Raw genomic sequence first — 13,890 nt, forward strand, 5'->3', positions numbered from 1 at the left:
AGTCTAAAGTGTAGTAAAAGCTTAATATCTGCAAATACCAGGTAAGGAAAATTAAGGGAATTCTAGAACTAAAATATTTGGCATTGTTTTAATATCTAAGTTCATTGTTAAGCAATTGTGTAGATACTTGTAGTTATTGCCTAAGGAAGTGTCATAAATTCCGACATTTATGAGTGTTCCAGAATATCTAACACATGAAGTGTGTCAGTTGGAGTTTACTGGTAATGAGCAGCAGCAATCTGTTCTGGCTAACCTGAGCAGATGGAAAAGTTATTGAAAATGTATTAGGAGCCATGGTGAAATGAAACAAAAATATCCTGAAGAACCACAGGAGATCCAGAGATCCAGGGAGCAGAAACTGATGGCAGGCTTGTCAGGATGGTACTGTGTTCTGAACTGGCTCTAATAGACTTCTTTCTGCTCTTGCCTCATTGTGCCCCAAGTTTAGTCTGTGGTGACAGAATTACATTTACTTAGCTCCAATCATGGGATTTAGCTAGAGGAGCAATATCTTACCAAGACTGTGCATAATCTGGGTGTCCTCACTCAGGAGAAGGGGAGTGAAAGCTAAGTGCCAAGAACAACAGTGGCTGCTTTTTAAAGGATGCATCATTAAACAGTTGTTTCTCACACTCATGGCCACTGAAGGTCCCTTGTCAATAAGAGTTAACCATTCTGAGAATATGCATCAGTTTCCCTTCACCTCTTGCTCACAATCTCATTGCCACCTCCCACACCTTGTTGGTTTTTACCATTTCCCTTTAACTTCCTTGTATCAATTCATTCTAATGTGCCAGTTCCATCAAGGCACTGTCTCACTTGCCAAAAGTACGTCTTAGAAAAACTTTCAGGCAGTAGGGCTCAGTGGAAAGTAAGGCCATTGGAGAAAGAAAGAAAAATACATTGTTTTAGAGAAATGATGATCTTAAGGATTGAGCTCGCATTTTCTGAGCAGTTTGTACATTTTATAAAAAAATTAAAAGTCTTTGTGACTCCTGTGAAGATACTGACCATGGGGAAATACTTTGCAAGGTTAAACAAAAAGGAGAAAATTGGATCTTGTTTGAAAGTATGCCCCTAGAAAACAAAAAAAGATTAATTAAAGGCAATGCTTCCCCGAAAAGTACGACATACATCCCTGTGGTATACACTGTGATGTCAGTGGTACTGTACGCTGCGTTAACTAACACTGAACACTACATAATGTGAAGGTGATTATCTCATCATACTTTGGATTATGTCAAAGAGGAATTCTGTGTGTAGTTATGTTTTATCACAACTCTTGCTAATTTACCTTTGTAAAAAAAAAAAAACAAAAAAACAGACCAGACTCCAGACTCAGCACTATCATGAAAGGTAATGCTAATGTTACATTAAAGGTAGTATCTGCTTTTTTTCTCTAAATAAAGTAAATAAAAAGTGAGCCAGTTTGAAGAAAAATATTAAGAAAAGTTATATTGCAGGTTATATATGGATATGGAAAGTTATATTGCAGGTTATATAAGGTGGCTAAGTTAGGCTGTGATACAGAGATTTATTTCTTGCATTTTTAAAGTTAACAGGTTCTAGACAGCTCTAAAGCAGTTGTCCTGAGGGATAGCTCTGTGACCCAGGCTGTGTCTTGTAGCTGTACCATCTGGAATTTTCCACAAGGGAAACTTCTTAGTCAACATGGAAAGAAAGGAGACAGCATAGAAAATTGTACGCCAGCTCTTCTGTGCTTCTAACCTGAAAGTTTTGCTTATCTCTTCCGTTCACATTTCAACGATCAAAGCAAGACATGTATACTTGAAACTAATAATAAAATAAAATTTAAAACTAATAAAAATATTAAAAGTTAAAAAGTTGAAAAGACATGTGACCATGATTACTTTCAAGAGAATAGGGAAGTACAGTCCTCTCACATACTGATTAGGGGAAAAGAGTGAGGACATTGGTGAGCAACAGTAATGCCCACAACCTGAGTGAATGGGTAAACTTTGAGATTCACTGGATTAAGGTATCACCTTAATGAAACAGACCAATGAGTGACTATATGAAAAAAAATTAAGGAGAAAATCCAAGCACCTCATGGTTCATGATTAGAATAATCTGGTCATCAGAATTACCTTTTGGCATTTGACTTAGTTTTACAGGATTTAAACAGTGACATGAGCTATTCCTGAAAGATGCTCTTGTCTTCGCTCTTCAGTATTTTGTGTTTTATTCCCTGAGGTTTGTTACACCATTCACCCACTGCCTAGACATGCTGTCTCTTCAACACAGCAGATTTTGCCAGGCTGCAAAACTATGAGTGTTCATTTCCTCTGTTTTCTTGTCTTGCAGACTTGGATCCACATGCTGGTCATCGTTGGTAGCATCTTGTCTTATTTTTTCTTTGCCTTGGCTTTTGGAGCCATGTGTGTGACTTGCAATCCACCATCCAACCCCTACTGGATTATGCAGGAGTGCATGCTGGATCCAGTGTTCTACTTTGTTTGTGTCCTCACAACCTATGTTGCTCTTCTGCCCAGGTATGGTATTTGTTTTATCATCAAGAGAGTAAGTGAAATCATAGTCTTGGAATTCTCTAAGCAAATACTAAGAATGGATGGCAGACCACCCTGTTTAGCAGTGGAGAAGTCAGTCTGTGGAATAGTTAAAATACTGATTTTAACTGTTTACCAGAGAACAAAAGTGGTTTATTTCTCTTATTTCTCTCATGGAAAACTCTATTGGGTTGACAGTCCACAGGGACGGGCAGCTTTGCTTCTCCTTCTTCTTCTTTTTTTTTTTCAAGCACCTAGTACACTTTATAATTAAATGTACATAATCTATATTTGATGTCTCTGGAAAGGAAACTTTTTAAAAAAATTGTTGTATTTTAACAGTTATCATGTGTTATGTTATTTGTAAGCATCATGGTTCTAATAGTAAAACTTTAAATATCAGATGCTTTAAAAAATATTAATCAGAGAAGGAACTTTTTTTTCATTGTATTTCTCTTTCCCTTCCCCTCCTCTGAAAGCCAAATCTCAAGATTTGGTCAATTAAAAGCAAAACAAAAGCCCTGCCTTACCAGAATTTCATTTTTTAATAAAACTTTGCTTAGGATCTAGAAATAGTGTCTTTGTTTCTTTTTTCTTTTTTCTTTTTTCCTTTTTTTTTTTTTTGGTGACATTGGTTAACAAAATCCACAAGTAAAGTTCGGTGTACAATTTGTTATATTTACCCAGAAACTTTTATATATATATATATATATATATATATATATATACTACTACACACACATACACACACACATATATATATATGGCATTATGTGTCACCTCCCATAGTTAGATTTCTTTCTGTCATCACATATTTGACCCCCTTTACCTCATCTACCTTCCCTCTTCCCTTTCTTCCCCTCCCCTCTGGTAACCACCAGTCTGTTGTCCATGTCTATGAGTCTGTTTGTCCCGTTCCTTTGTTGCATTTAAGTTTATATCCCACATATAAGTGATATCATGTGATTTTCAACTTTTTCTTCTGGGCTTATTTCACTTAGCATGATTATCTCAAGGTCCATCCACATTGTCACAAATGGCAGTATTTCATCTCTTCTTATGGCTGAGTAATATTCTATTGTATATATGGAGCACAACTTCTTTATTTAATCATCTGTTGTAGGACACCAGTTGCTTCCATGTTCTGGCCACCATGAATAATGCTGCTATGAACATCGGTGTGAAAATATCTTTTCGGATATGAGTTTTCAAGTCTTTGGGGTAAATACCTAGTAGAGAGATTACTGGATCATGTGGTAGATCAATTCTTAGTTTTTTGAGGAACATCCATACTGTTTTCCATAGTGTCCATACCAATTTGCAGTCCCACCAGCAGCGTATGAGGTTCCTTTTTCTCTGCATCTTCTCCAGCACTTGTTCTTACTTGTCCTGTTGATAACAGCTATTCCAACAGCTATTGAGATTGTATCTCAATGTTTTGATTTGCATTTCCCTAATAGCTAGAGATGTTGAGCATCTTTCTTTTTCATATGTTTGTTGGCCATTTGTATGTCTTCTTGGGAGAAGTGTCTGTTCAAGTCTTCTACCCATTTTTTAATTAGATCATTTGGTTTTTTTTGTTATTACTGAGTTGTATGAGTTCTTCATATATTTTGGATATTAGGCCCTTATTGGAGGCGTTACTTAAAAATATATTTTCCCATTCAGATGGTTGTTTCTTTACCTTGTTGACAGTTTCTTTTGCTGAGCAAAAGCTTTTTAGTAGTCTCGTTCATTTATTTTAGCTTTTACTTCCCTTTCAGATGGTTGTTTCTTTACCTTGTTGACAGTTTCTTTTGCTGAGCAAAAGCTTTTTAGTAGTCTCGTTCATTTATTTTAGCTTTTACTTCCCTTGCCTTTGAGGTCAAATTCATAAAATCCTCTTTAAGCCCAAGGACCTTGAGTTTAGCTCCTTTGTTTTCTTCTATGCATTTTATTGCATAGAAGGTCTTATATTTAAGTCTTTAATCCATTTTGAGTTAATTTTGGTGTGTGATGATAGACAACAGTCTAGTTTCATTCTTTTGCAGATGTCTTTCCAGTTTTCCCAGCAGCATTTATTGAAAAGGCTTTCCTTTCTCCACTGTATGTTTTTGACTCTTTTGTCAAAAATTATTTGCCCATATAAATATGGGTTTATTCTGGACTCTTAATTCTGTTCCACTGATCCGTGTGTCTGCATTTCTGCCAATACCATGCCGTCTTGATTATTGTCACTTTGTAGTATAGTTTGAAGTTGGGCCTCATTCTTAATAATGCCTTTTTTTTCTTATAAATATTCAATCCTGCTCACTACTTTCAGTCTCAGTCCCTGTCCCTGTCAGTGTTAGCAACAGTTTTGGTAGCATTTGCTCAGATTTCCCTGGGGCTCTGTGGTATTCGGTCTTGGAGGATATGGGAGGAGGGGACCTCTTGGTTAGGGGATCGGGGCTACGGCTCAACTTCACGTTTTACAACCGCGGCTGGTAATAATCAACTGTCGCTTCTCTGCCGTCCCCACTACTTCTCTGCTTTCTGCCCTGATCCCTAGGCACCGCCGTTGTGTGGAGCTCACAGCTCTCCCATGCAAAACTATTCAGAGAATTCACTGCACTGCTAGCTCCAGCTGTGAGAGGCAGCTTCTTTGTTTCTCCCAGTCCACCACCTGACACCCGGGGTTCTGTCCTGTGGTAGCTCTTATGTGCAGATCTCTTGCTCAGATGTGCTGATGTGCAGGTCGGGTGTTTTTTGTTGAGTTTTAGATGTTCGGCTTATTATTATTTCAAGGGGAGAGATCTGTGGACATCTCTCACTTCACCATGTTTCTGAAGTCACCCAGGTTTGCTCCTTGAGGCTATCCAAGGACTTATCTTTTCATTCTGCCATCTCCTCAGGGTGTCGCCCTCATCTGCATGATTGAAAATGAGTCATCATCAGCATATCTCAGTCCTTGTCTGCATGCAGGAGGAAGAAAGAGAAAATGGAGAGCAAGCAGCTTTTCTCTCTCTCTCTCTCTATTTTTCTTTTTGTAATAGCATACCCCAGAAGTTGTACACATCACTGCTCATATTCCATTAACTAGAACCTTGGTCTGTAGACTCTGAGTGGCTAAAATCTGTGGATTTCTGAAAGGAAGAAGAGGGATAATGTGTACTGAGGGACAAGTAACAGTCTACTGCGATCTGTAAATAAAACTGTACAACTTCCCTCCCTTATCTGGCCTCAGTTATCCTTCTCATTTTAGTTTAACTTCATTTCTATTATGGCTTGGGGTGGAAATGGCTATAGAAGTTTGTAGCTATAGATTTTTTTTAAGCTCTGTTGGAGTACTTTTTTATGGTTTTATAAATGTTTAGCTAAAAACACTATAGCAAATAGTTGTTCTATCTTTTTAAACAATGGTGATTTCCTCTTATTCTCTAACAGGGTTGACAGACTGTGGCTCACAAGCCAAATCTGGCTTGCTGTCTGGTTTGTAAACAAAGTTTTATTATAACATAGCCATACTCATTAATTATATATTGTCTATGGCTACTTTTGCTCTCTTAACAGCAGAGTTGAATAGTTCTGAAAGATAGTCTCTGGCTCACAAAGACTGAAATATTACTACTTAGCCCATTGGGAAAAAAAGTTGGCCAGCACCAATCTGTAACGCCATCATAAGGCACAATGGTCACAAACCTTTGCTGCTAATGCACATCCCTTCTAGAAGTGCATTAAAAAAAACCCACCTGAGTCGTTATATGGTGGTTATCATTGTATACTTAACGATATCACTGTTGAACTGAGATATTTCTGTAATTTTCACTGTTATTACCAGCTTTCAAATTAAAAACACTTACAAGATGAACTTGTAGAATCCACGAAGGGACATTAAAATTAGAGCCTTTGAAATTTCATTCAAGAGTATTAACTGTACAATTCTATCTAATAGTGTTGTGGTAGGCTGAAATATGACCCCCTAGAAGATATGTATGTCCTAATCCCTGAAACCTGTGAATGTTACCCTATGTCACAAAAGGGACTTTGCAGATGTGACTAAGTTAAAGATCTTGAGACGGGGAGATTATCTTGTTATTATCTAAGTTGTCCTTAAATGTAATCACAGGTGTCCTTATAAGAGAAAGGCAGGGGGAGAGTTGACACAGACAGGAGAGGAGAAGGCACTAGTTTCCTCAGCCACAAACTGAGGAATGCTCACAGCCACCAGGAGCTGGAAGAGGCAAGGAGTAAATTCTCCTGTAGAGCCTACAGAGGAAGTCTGGGCCTTCTAAAACCTTGATTTGGGCACAGTGAAACTGATTTCAGAATCCTTGGCCTCCATAACTATGGGAGAATAAATTTTTGTTGTTCTAAGTTCTGAGTTTATGGTAATTTGTTATAGCAGCCATAGGAAACAAATGTAGGTTTTGGTACCAGGAAAATGGGTGCTGCTGTAACAAATACCTAAAAATGTGGAAATTGGCTTTGAAATTGGATAATGGGCAGAAGCTGGAAGAATTTTGAGGTACATCATAGAAAAATACTGGCCTTCCTTAAATAGACTGTAGGTAGAAATATGGACATTCAAATTCCTCCTGGTGAGAATTTCATAAAGAGCATGGTAGAGAAAGCTTATATCATCTTAGAAAATACATATATCATCACAAACAGAACGTTGCTAGAAATGTAAAAGTTAAAGGCACAGATGGTAAAGACTCAAAAAGAAATGAGGAATATGTTATCGAGAATTTAAGATAAGTGGATATTTGCAATATAGTGGCAGAAAACACTACTGTTTTGTTGGAAGCAGAATTTGTAAATGATGAACTTGAATATTTAGCTGAGATTTCCAAGCAAGGTGTTGAAGATTTGGCCTCGTTTCTTCATGTTGCTTATTGTAAATGTGAGAGAAAAGAGAAAAGAAGAACTGGTAAGCCAAAAGGAACAAGATGTAGGAAATCCTCAGCCTATCTAGATTTTGAAAGTTACTAAAATTAGGAGATTAACTGTTAGGGGTGTGCTCTAGAGAAAAGGCCAAGAATGTAGCTGGACGACCTTTTGCTAGTGCTTAAGAGATTAGACCTGTGACTCATGGATCCCCTCAACCATCTCTGCAGCCACCAGGAGAGAAGATGGGATTATACAGAAAAAAATCTGTGGAGGAGCCTTTTATCTAATGGCATATATCCCCATGACATACTTTGGCAACTCAAAAGGTTTTTGAGAATGCTGTAATAGCATAAACACTGTCAGCTTTAGGACATTAATAGCTGGCATTTTGTGAACACTTGCATGTGCCAATACTGCCTGCTGTAGTTTTTTTTCCCCCCTCTAATTCCCTTCCCCACCCTTCCACCCCTGACCTACGGATGTTGCCATCTCTCTTTTTTAAGAACTAGATCTCTGAAAGTGGGATGTCTCCTCCCACACGCTTGTGGCGTGCACCCGGGGCTCGGCGCACTCAGGATATGGTCCATGGCTCCACCTGGGGCGTAAACCCAGGACCTTCTGTGTGTAAAGCAGACGTGCTAACCACTACACTATGGAGCCGTCTCCTGTAGTTTCTTATTTAACCTAACATTACGCCTGTGAGGTAGCATTATTGGTATCTCTACTGTTATAGATTTTATATGTTAGTTATTTAACAGGGACTTAAGGATACTCACTTTTCCTTAAGTGCTTTACAAATATCAGTTTATTTAATATTGTTATCTTCTTTTTTATCTTGTTTGTCCTCCCTCTTCAAGGAGGCAAATGGCCACTAGAGCCTTTTACTTTTTTTAATTGATGAGTATTTTTTGTCCCATGATGCATGTGAGATGAATGTAATTCCATGATGCTTTTTGCAACCTAGGTTTGTATACCGAGTTCTTCAGGGATCCCTATTTCCATCTCCAATTCTGAGGGCTAAGCACTTTGACAGACTGACTCCAGAGGAAAGGATTGAAGCCCTCAAGAAGTGGAGAGGGGCTGGAAAGATGGGTCAAGTGACATCTAAGTATGCTGAACACTCAACTGCCAAGTCAGAAAGAAGACCCATGTCTGGCCCTTCTGATGTCTTTGCAATGATGTCAGCAACTTCCTGTGCTGTGGAGCAAGGAAACGTAACTATATGTGAAACTGTGTTAGACTCAGACTACTCTGAAACTAAGACCTCAGGAATGACTGGACCCTCAGGTTTAAAAAGCAGGATATCCTCTTTAGATTTGTAAGTATTCCTTCAGGTTTGGAAGAGAGACTTTGAAGAGGCACCTCTACCAAGCAAGAAGAACTCGAATTCTCCCTTAAAGGACATGAACATTTTACTGGGCTTGGAAAAGCCAGTGAGATAACCTTTATTGTATGTTTATAGAGACATTTGTAAAAGAGGATAGAATTTGACCTGGACAGAGTTTGGGGAAGTTAAATATATAATTCAGAATCAAATGCTTTTATGAAACTTTTTGGATTTTGTAAAAGCATTTTAATTGTCTTAGATATATAGACATTTTCAAGGGGATTCATTTGAGATGTAGTTATTTTACTGTGAAATCTCAGCTTCCAGAGAAATACTTTAAATGAGCAGACTCCAATCTGATTTTCTTTATTAAGAAAAAAAAAAAAGTAGTTTTAGATTGTTTAGTTAGGACTCAGAGATTTCAACATAGAAAAAAATGTTATAAATGGTTAATTTCCAAAGAAAAAAATCCCAAGAGCCTTTTAAACAACAGTGTACCTACTATAAGATAATAATGGTACTATTTAAAATATAGTTAGTGATTATTAATAGCTTTTTATTTCCAATGGGGAGATGCCTTTGGTCTTCTGACCAAGGATGTTAGGCATACCGCTCTGGCCATTCGAGTGTGTTCCTGAGGTGGAGCCTTCATTGGGAAGGGGCAGGGGATGCCAGGGTTTCATCAGGTAATGGGAACATGTTTCTCTCTCAGCTTCCAGTCAAAGGGATACCTTTCTTGAGGTCTGCCTCTGTGCACATGTTAATCAAGGGGAAAAGGCCATGGCTAAGGCAGACAGAATCAACTGAGCCTATGGTCAGTCCATTTGGCAATTTCCTGTACTCTAAAACTGACAATAGCCTGATCAGAATGAGACAATCAATTTCAAAACAATCTTCAGGAGACCATTTGAGGGTTCATAGATTTTACGATACCATGCAACTTTTCTGGTGTTGTAACTTCTAAAAATGAGATATTGTGAATTGAGATTAATACAGGTGGTTCTCAGGAAGATTCCATGATGTTCTTAGAAAAATTTGTTTAGGACATTTTAGGACCTGAATGTCTATAGCAGGTTAACTGCTGTTGCAAATCATGTGTGCTGGCTTTAGTTGGAACAAAAAAACTAGTTTATACCAAGTAAGGCCAGATTATGTGTTCTTGTTGAGTTCTTTTAAAGTTCCTTATCTGTTCATCTGAAAATTATCAGCCACAAATCACCCAGAATTTCCTTCATGAAATCTCCGTGTCTATATCAAGGTTGTCTTAATGACTATTAAACTGTTCTCAGGGCTTAATCTTCTACCTGCTGCCTATTGTCCTGGTATACCATTTTTTGTAGGCTCCTGATATTGTTGCAAATAGTGTTTTATATAGACTAATTTTCAGAACTTTCAGAATCCCACGTGGCTAATGGAAGTGCTTTACACTTCCTTATGGGTGTTTTTTAAATAAATTGTTTAATAAATAACGTGTACTGAAAAACTGTCTTCACTCCTACAGATACTCATTGAATCCAGCTATAATTGGTACCAAAACTTAGAAGGAAAATCCCAAAATATGACTTTTAGTAGAATATTGTGACTTTCTTCATATGTAGAAAATCAGTGCTGTCATATCATCTGTCATCCTCTTAGCAGCTGACATTCATTCCCTGAGATCATCATCTTCTGATAGATGTATTAACTAATAAATAAAGGGTTAGAATCTAAGGATAAAAAAGAATGAGATAAAAAGACTATAAACATAAGGTCATTCTCCAAAATGTGAAGTATCTGTACATGTGAGTAAACAGAAGTCTTGAGTGTTCGTACTATGGGGCCACAGTCTCTCATCCACAATTCCGAAATCCCAAGAACTCTGAAAACTGAAAAATTTTTCATGAATTGGGCACAAACTCTGTGCCCTAAACATATGCGAAGCTGTTTATATACTCAATATAATTTTCATATATTTTGCTACAAAAATTGTATTTTTTGCAGGATGCTAAAGTGTGTCTTTAAATTTTTGAAAAATTCTAAGTTCTTAAACACATCTGGCCCTCAGGTGAAAGAGAACTGTGATCTGTATTGAGTCTTAAAAAGGTCTCACTTACAAGCGAATAACTCTTACACAAGTTACCTAAACTGATGTGATCTGTTGCATTTTGGTAGGCAGCATATTTCACCAAATTTTGGGGGACCCAGCACTGTATTATTGCTCCTAGTAGTCAAAAGAAATTGACTAATACACATTTTAGGGGTATAATTTTGCCTCAAAAGGCTATGAAAGAATTGGATCAGTTTCCCAAAATGTACTCTAGACATTAAAGATCCTCACACTCTTACAGGGCTAGAGTACTCAACAGTGATTTGAGACCATTAGCAACCTCTAATTTCAGACTAATCAAAGAGTCATCTGTCATCTAAAATAAGCATGTTCCTGTGAGAGTAAGATATAAGATAAATTTTGACGGGCAGGAAGCTGGGTGCCATCTATTATAGAGGGAGACAGTTTCCTAGGACTTACTATCCATGCTCCATATCCAACAAAAACAAAGTTTATGCCGTTTTATTTGTATTAGTGGTTATTTAAAGTAAGTATAGTATGTACATTTCACTGAGCATAAGTTGAGCAGGGCTAAAAGTTGTTTAAGTATATACCTACAACTATAACGAAACTGACATGTTCTTAAACTTTCATACAGTTGTGATCAAAATTCAGTTGCTGGATTTTACATTCTCAGTAGGTTTATACAAACTACAGAAGAAGATATAAACCTAAAAAGTGTCAGGACAACTTTTTGAATTTCAAATATGTGGGCACATAAGAAAATAGTACAAAAATACACTTATAAAATTGCAGTCTCTAAGTGGGATGCTGAGGCAGTCCAGGTGCTGGTGGAGGTCAGTAGGAAATCTTACCTGTTCAAAGGCATTTGGATGTGGCAAAATGGATGGCCTGATTAAATCAGGTATATGTGAATATTTGTGTTTTGAAGCTCTTCGGTGTGGAAAAATACCTTAACCACTAATTAAGAAATTGCTGTGCATAAAGTGATCTAGTGCTTAAAAGGCATCTTTAAAACTTTGTTTTAATTATCGATGGGAAGAAATGGCAACACCAGAGAGTAAACATCTTTCAAGGAAAATTGCAAAATGTAATGCAAAGTTTTCCTGTGCTTTGAGATACATTTCTGTACTTTTTTTGGAATGGACAGACACAGGAAAACTAGAAAATATTTAATTGGGGGTGGCGTGCAATTTAACTTTCTAAAGAATTGCATCTGTCCTGTCTAAAACAAGTTCTCCTTTGGTGAAGCTTAATCTCAAATTCATTGTCACATAGGCAGAACAAAATATTTCCTGTGAATATTTTCCTAGTTGTTGAAATCTCAAGGTGGCCAACTGATATACTGAACAAACCCCAGCTATAGGAAGGTTCTGTGGAGACTTTTATACCAAATTACAATCTTGATTGAATTCAGAATGGGCAATCCTATGATGTCAAGTGCTAATACTGATGTCTAAAGAGCTTTGCATTTAATGTGTCCTGCTATTTTAGTTACCTATAAGGATGTTACTTGTCTTTTACTTCTGACGGTCTTTCATTAGTGCGCAGAATTTTGCAGACTTTAGAAGAGTAATAGTAAATAATTTAAGCATGTAAATTATCTTGACTTTTAATAAATCAAAAGCAAGTCTTCAATGTTAATATTAAAAGTTGCCACTATGTTATTGTACTTAAGAAGCAAAAGCTGGCAAAGATTAGTCAACCTGGATCTCAATGTCCCTTTTGTGACTGGATAAGAGGGAACTTTATAACCTGTTACCTTAGCGTCTTCATTAACTTAACTCTCTCCACAGTTGATAATTTTGTGTTAGTCGATGTTAGGCTGACAAAAGAACAATATATGCTTTGCTTCTTAAACAAAAACAAAAAAATTTTCATTGAACTTAAGATAGAAATAAACTTGGGGGAAAAAAACCTAAATTACATTAGACTAAAACAAACATGAAAATTTGCAGTGCACTCTTGAGCATTCTCGTCCACGGAAAGTTCTTCTGTACAGTTCTCTGCAGGAAGCTCTCCACAGTCAAGAAGGCCACGTTCTTTGAGTGTCGCTGGCAAAGTTTCTGATCATCTTTGGATTTACTTTAGGAGAAAGGTGTGAATGTATATTTGTCTCTCAATCCATTCAACAAAGTATGACACATTGCTATAAACTCCAGGCCCCAGGACTTTGGAAAAACAGACAGAGCCCCATGAAGTCAGACCAAATAATGTCCACTGTCCTCCAGGCTGCTCACAAACAAGAGGTCCACCGCTGTCCCCCTGTAATGAATAGCAGTGGATGTTAGTCACTAGTATTTCAGAGTCCTAATGTCCATATTATCCTGAGGATACAATAAAACCAAATCCAGCTTAACTTTGGAAAATTTCAACAAAGTATTATTATCAACCTATGGAGGAAACATGCTTTTCACTATACAAATGGAACTTTCAAATGGATATTTTAAACTCAATTTGAAAAGGACAGTGATTTGGCAAAGGAATATATTCTTTCTGTGAAATCAGAAGACATTTTTTAGATATTTCTCATACTTATCAAAATATGTCATATTTTTAAATTTATTCTATCACTATTGGTTCTCTCATAATTTATTCTTTAAATTTGATCCATTTTACAAATGTAGAAAATACCAAAAACGGGATATTCGATTTTCTTCCCACAAAGCAGTATAGAAAAATATTCCGAAGTCACTACTACTTTCAAGATTCTTGCTATGAAACGAATGCCTTAAATAAAGCACGCTCAGGGACCACTTACTGCATTTCTTAATAGTTTTCAGTACCACTTCAATTAGCATACTTGAATAGAAAACACCATATAAGAATTATTTGAAGTATTTTATTTATAGGCTATATTTTATCTTACATGCACAGAGATTTTCATTCTTAATATGTAAGTTTAAGTGTCACAATTTAGTTTATTCAGTTCTTTTGCATACATATGACTTTATAGATGTTAATGTTTGCTGCATTTGAAAAGATCAGAGTAGGTCAGAGAAGTGTATTCTCCACTGCCTCAGAAGAGATGGATTGATACTCTAGAAAATAAGGAAGTACGTGAACTCATGGTGAAAATTTACGAATATTCCTTGCCTTACAAGAGTTTCAAACTGGAAGTATATCTATGGTCATTC

At 36.9% G+C, this 13,890-nt stretch overlaps 2 protein-coding genes across 3 annotated transcripts in view; one reads left to right on the plus strand and one right to left on the minus strand.

Annotated features, from left to right (window-relative positions):
• The window catches only part of ATP10D (ATPase phospholipid transporting 10D (putative)), a 106,733-nt gene extending 96,543 nt beyond the window's left edge, over positions 1-10,190 (plus strand). For both annotated transcript variants that reach the window (XM_039845138.1, XM_039845139.1), the window contains 2 exons: positions 2,326-2,513; positions 8,344-10,190. In XM_039845138.1, coding sequence (XP_039701072.1) covers positions 2,326-2,513; positions 8,344-8,701 — 546 coding nt within the window. In that variant the 3' untranslated portion in view covers positions 8,702-10,190. The remainder of the gene's footprint in view (positions 1-2,325; positions 2,514-8,343) is intronic.
• A 1,711-nt stretch (positions 10,191-11,901) lies between these two features.
• CORIN (corin, serine peptidase) overlaps positions 11,902-13,890 on the minus strand; it is a 201,746-nt gene continuing 199,757 nt past the window's right edge. Inside the window, exon 25 of the mRNA XM_039845302.1 lies at positions 11,902-13,018. Within this exon, the coding sequence (XP_039701236.1) occupies positions 12,836-13,018 (183 nt within the window). The 3' untranslated portion in view covers positions 11,902-12,835. The remainder of the gene's footprint in view (positions 13,019-13,890) is intronic.

The sequence above is a fragment of the Pteropus medius genome, unplaced genomic scaffold, assembly GCF_902729225.1.
Source record: "Pteropus medius unplaced genomic scaffold, Ma_sr-lr_union100, whole genome shotgun sequence".
Classification (NCBI taxonomy): domain Eukaryota; kingdom Metazoa; phylum Chordata; class Mammalia; order Chiroptera; family Pteropodidae; genus Pteropus; species Pteropus medius.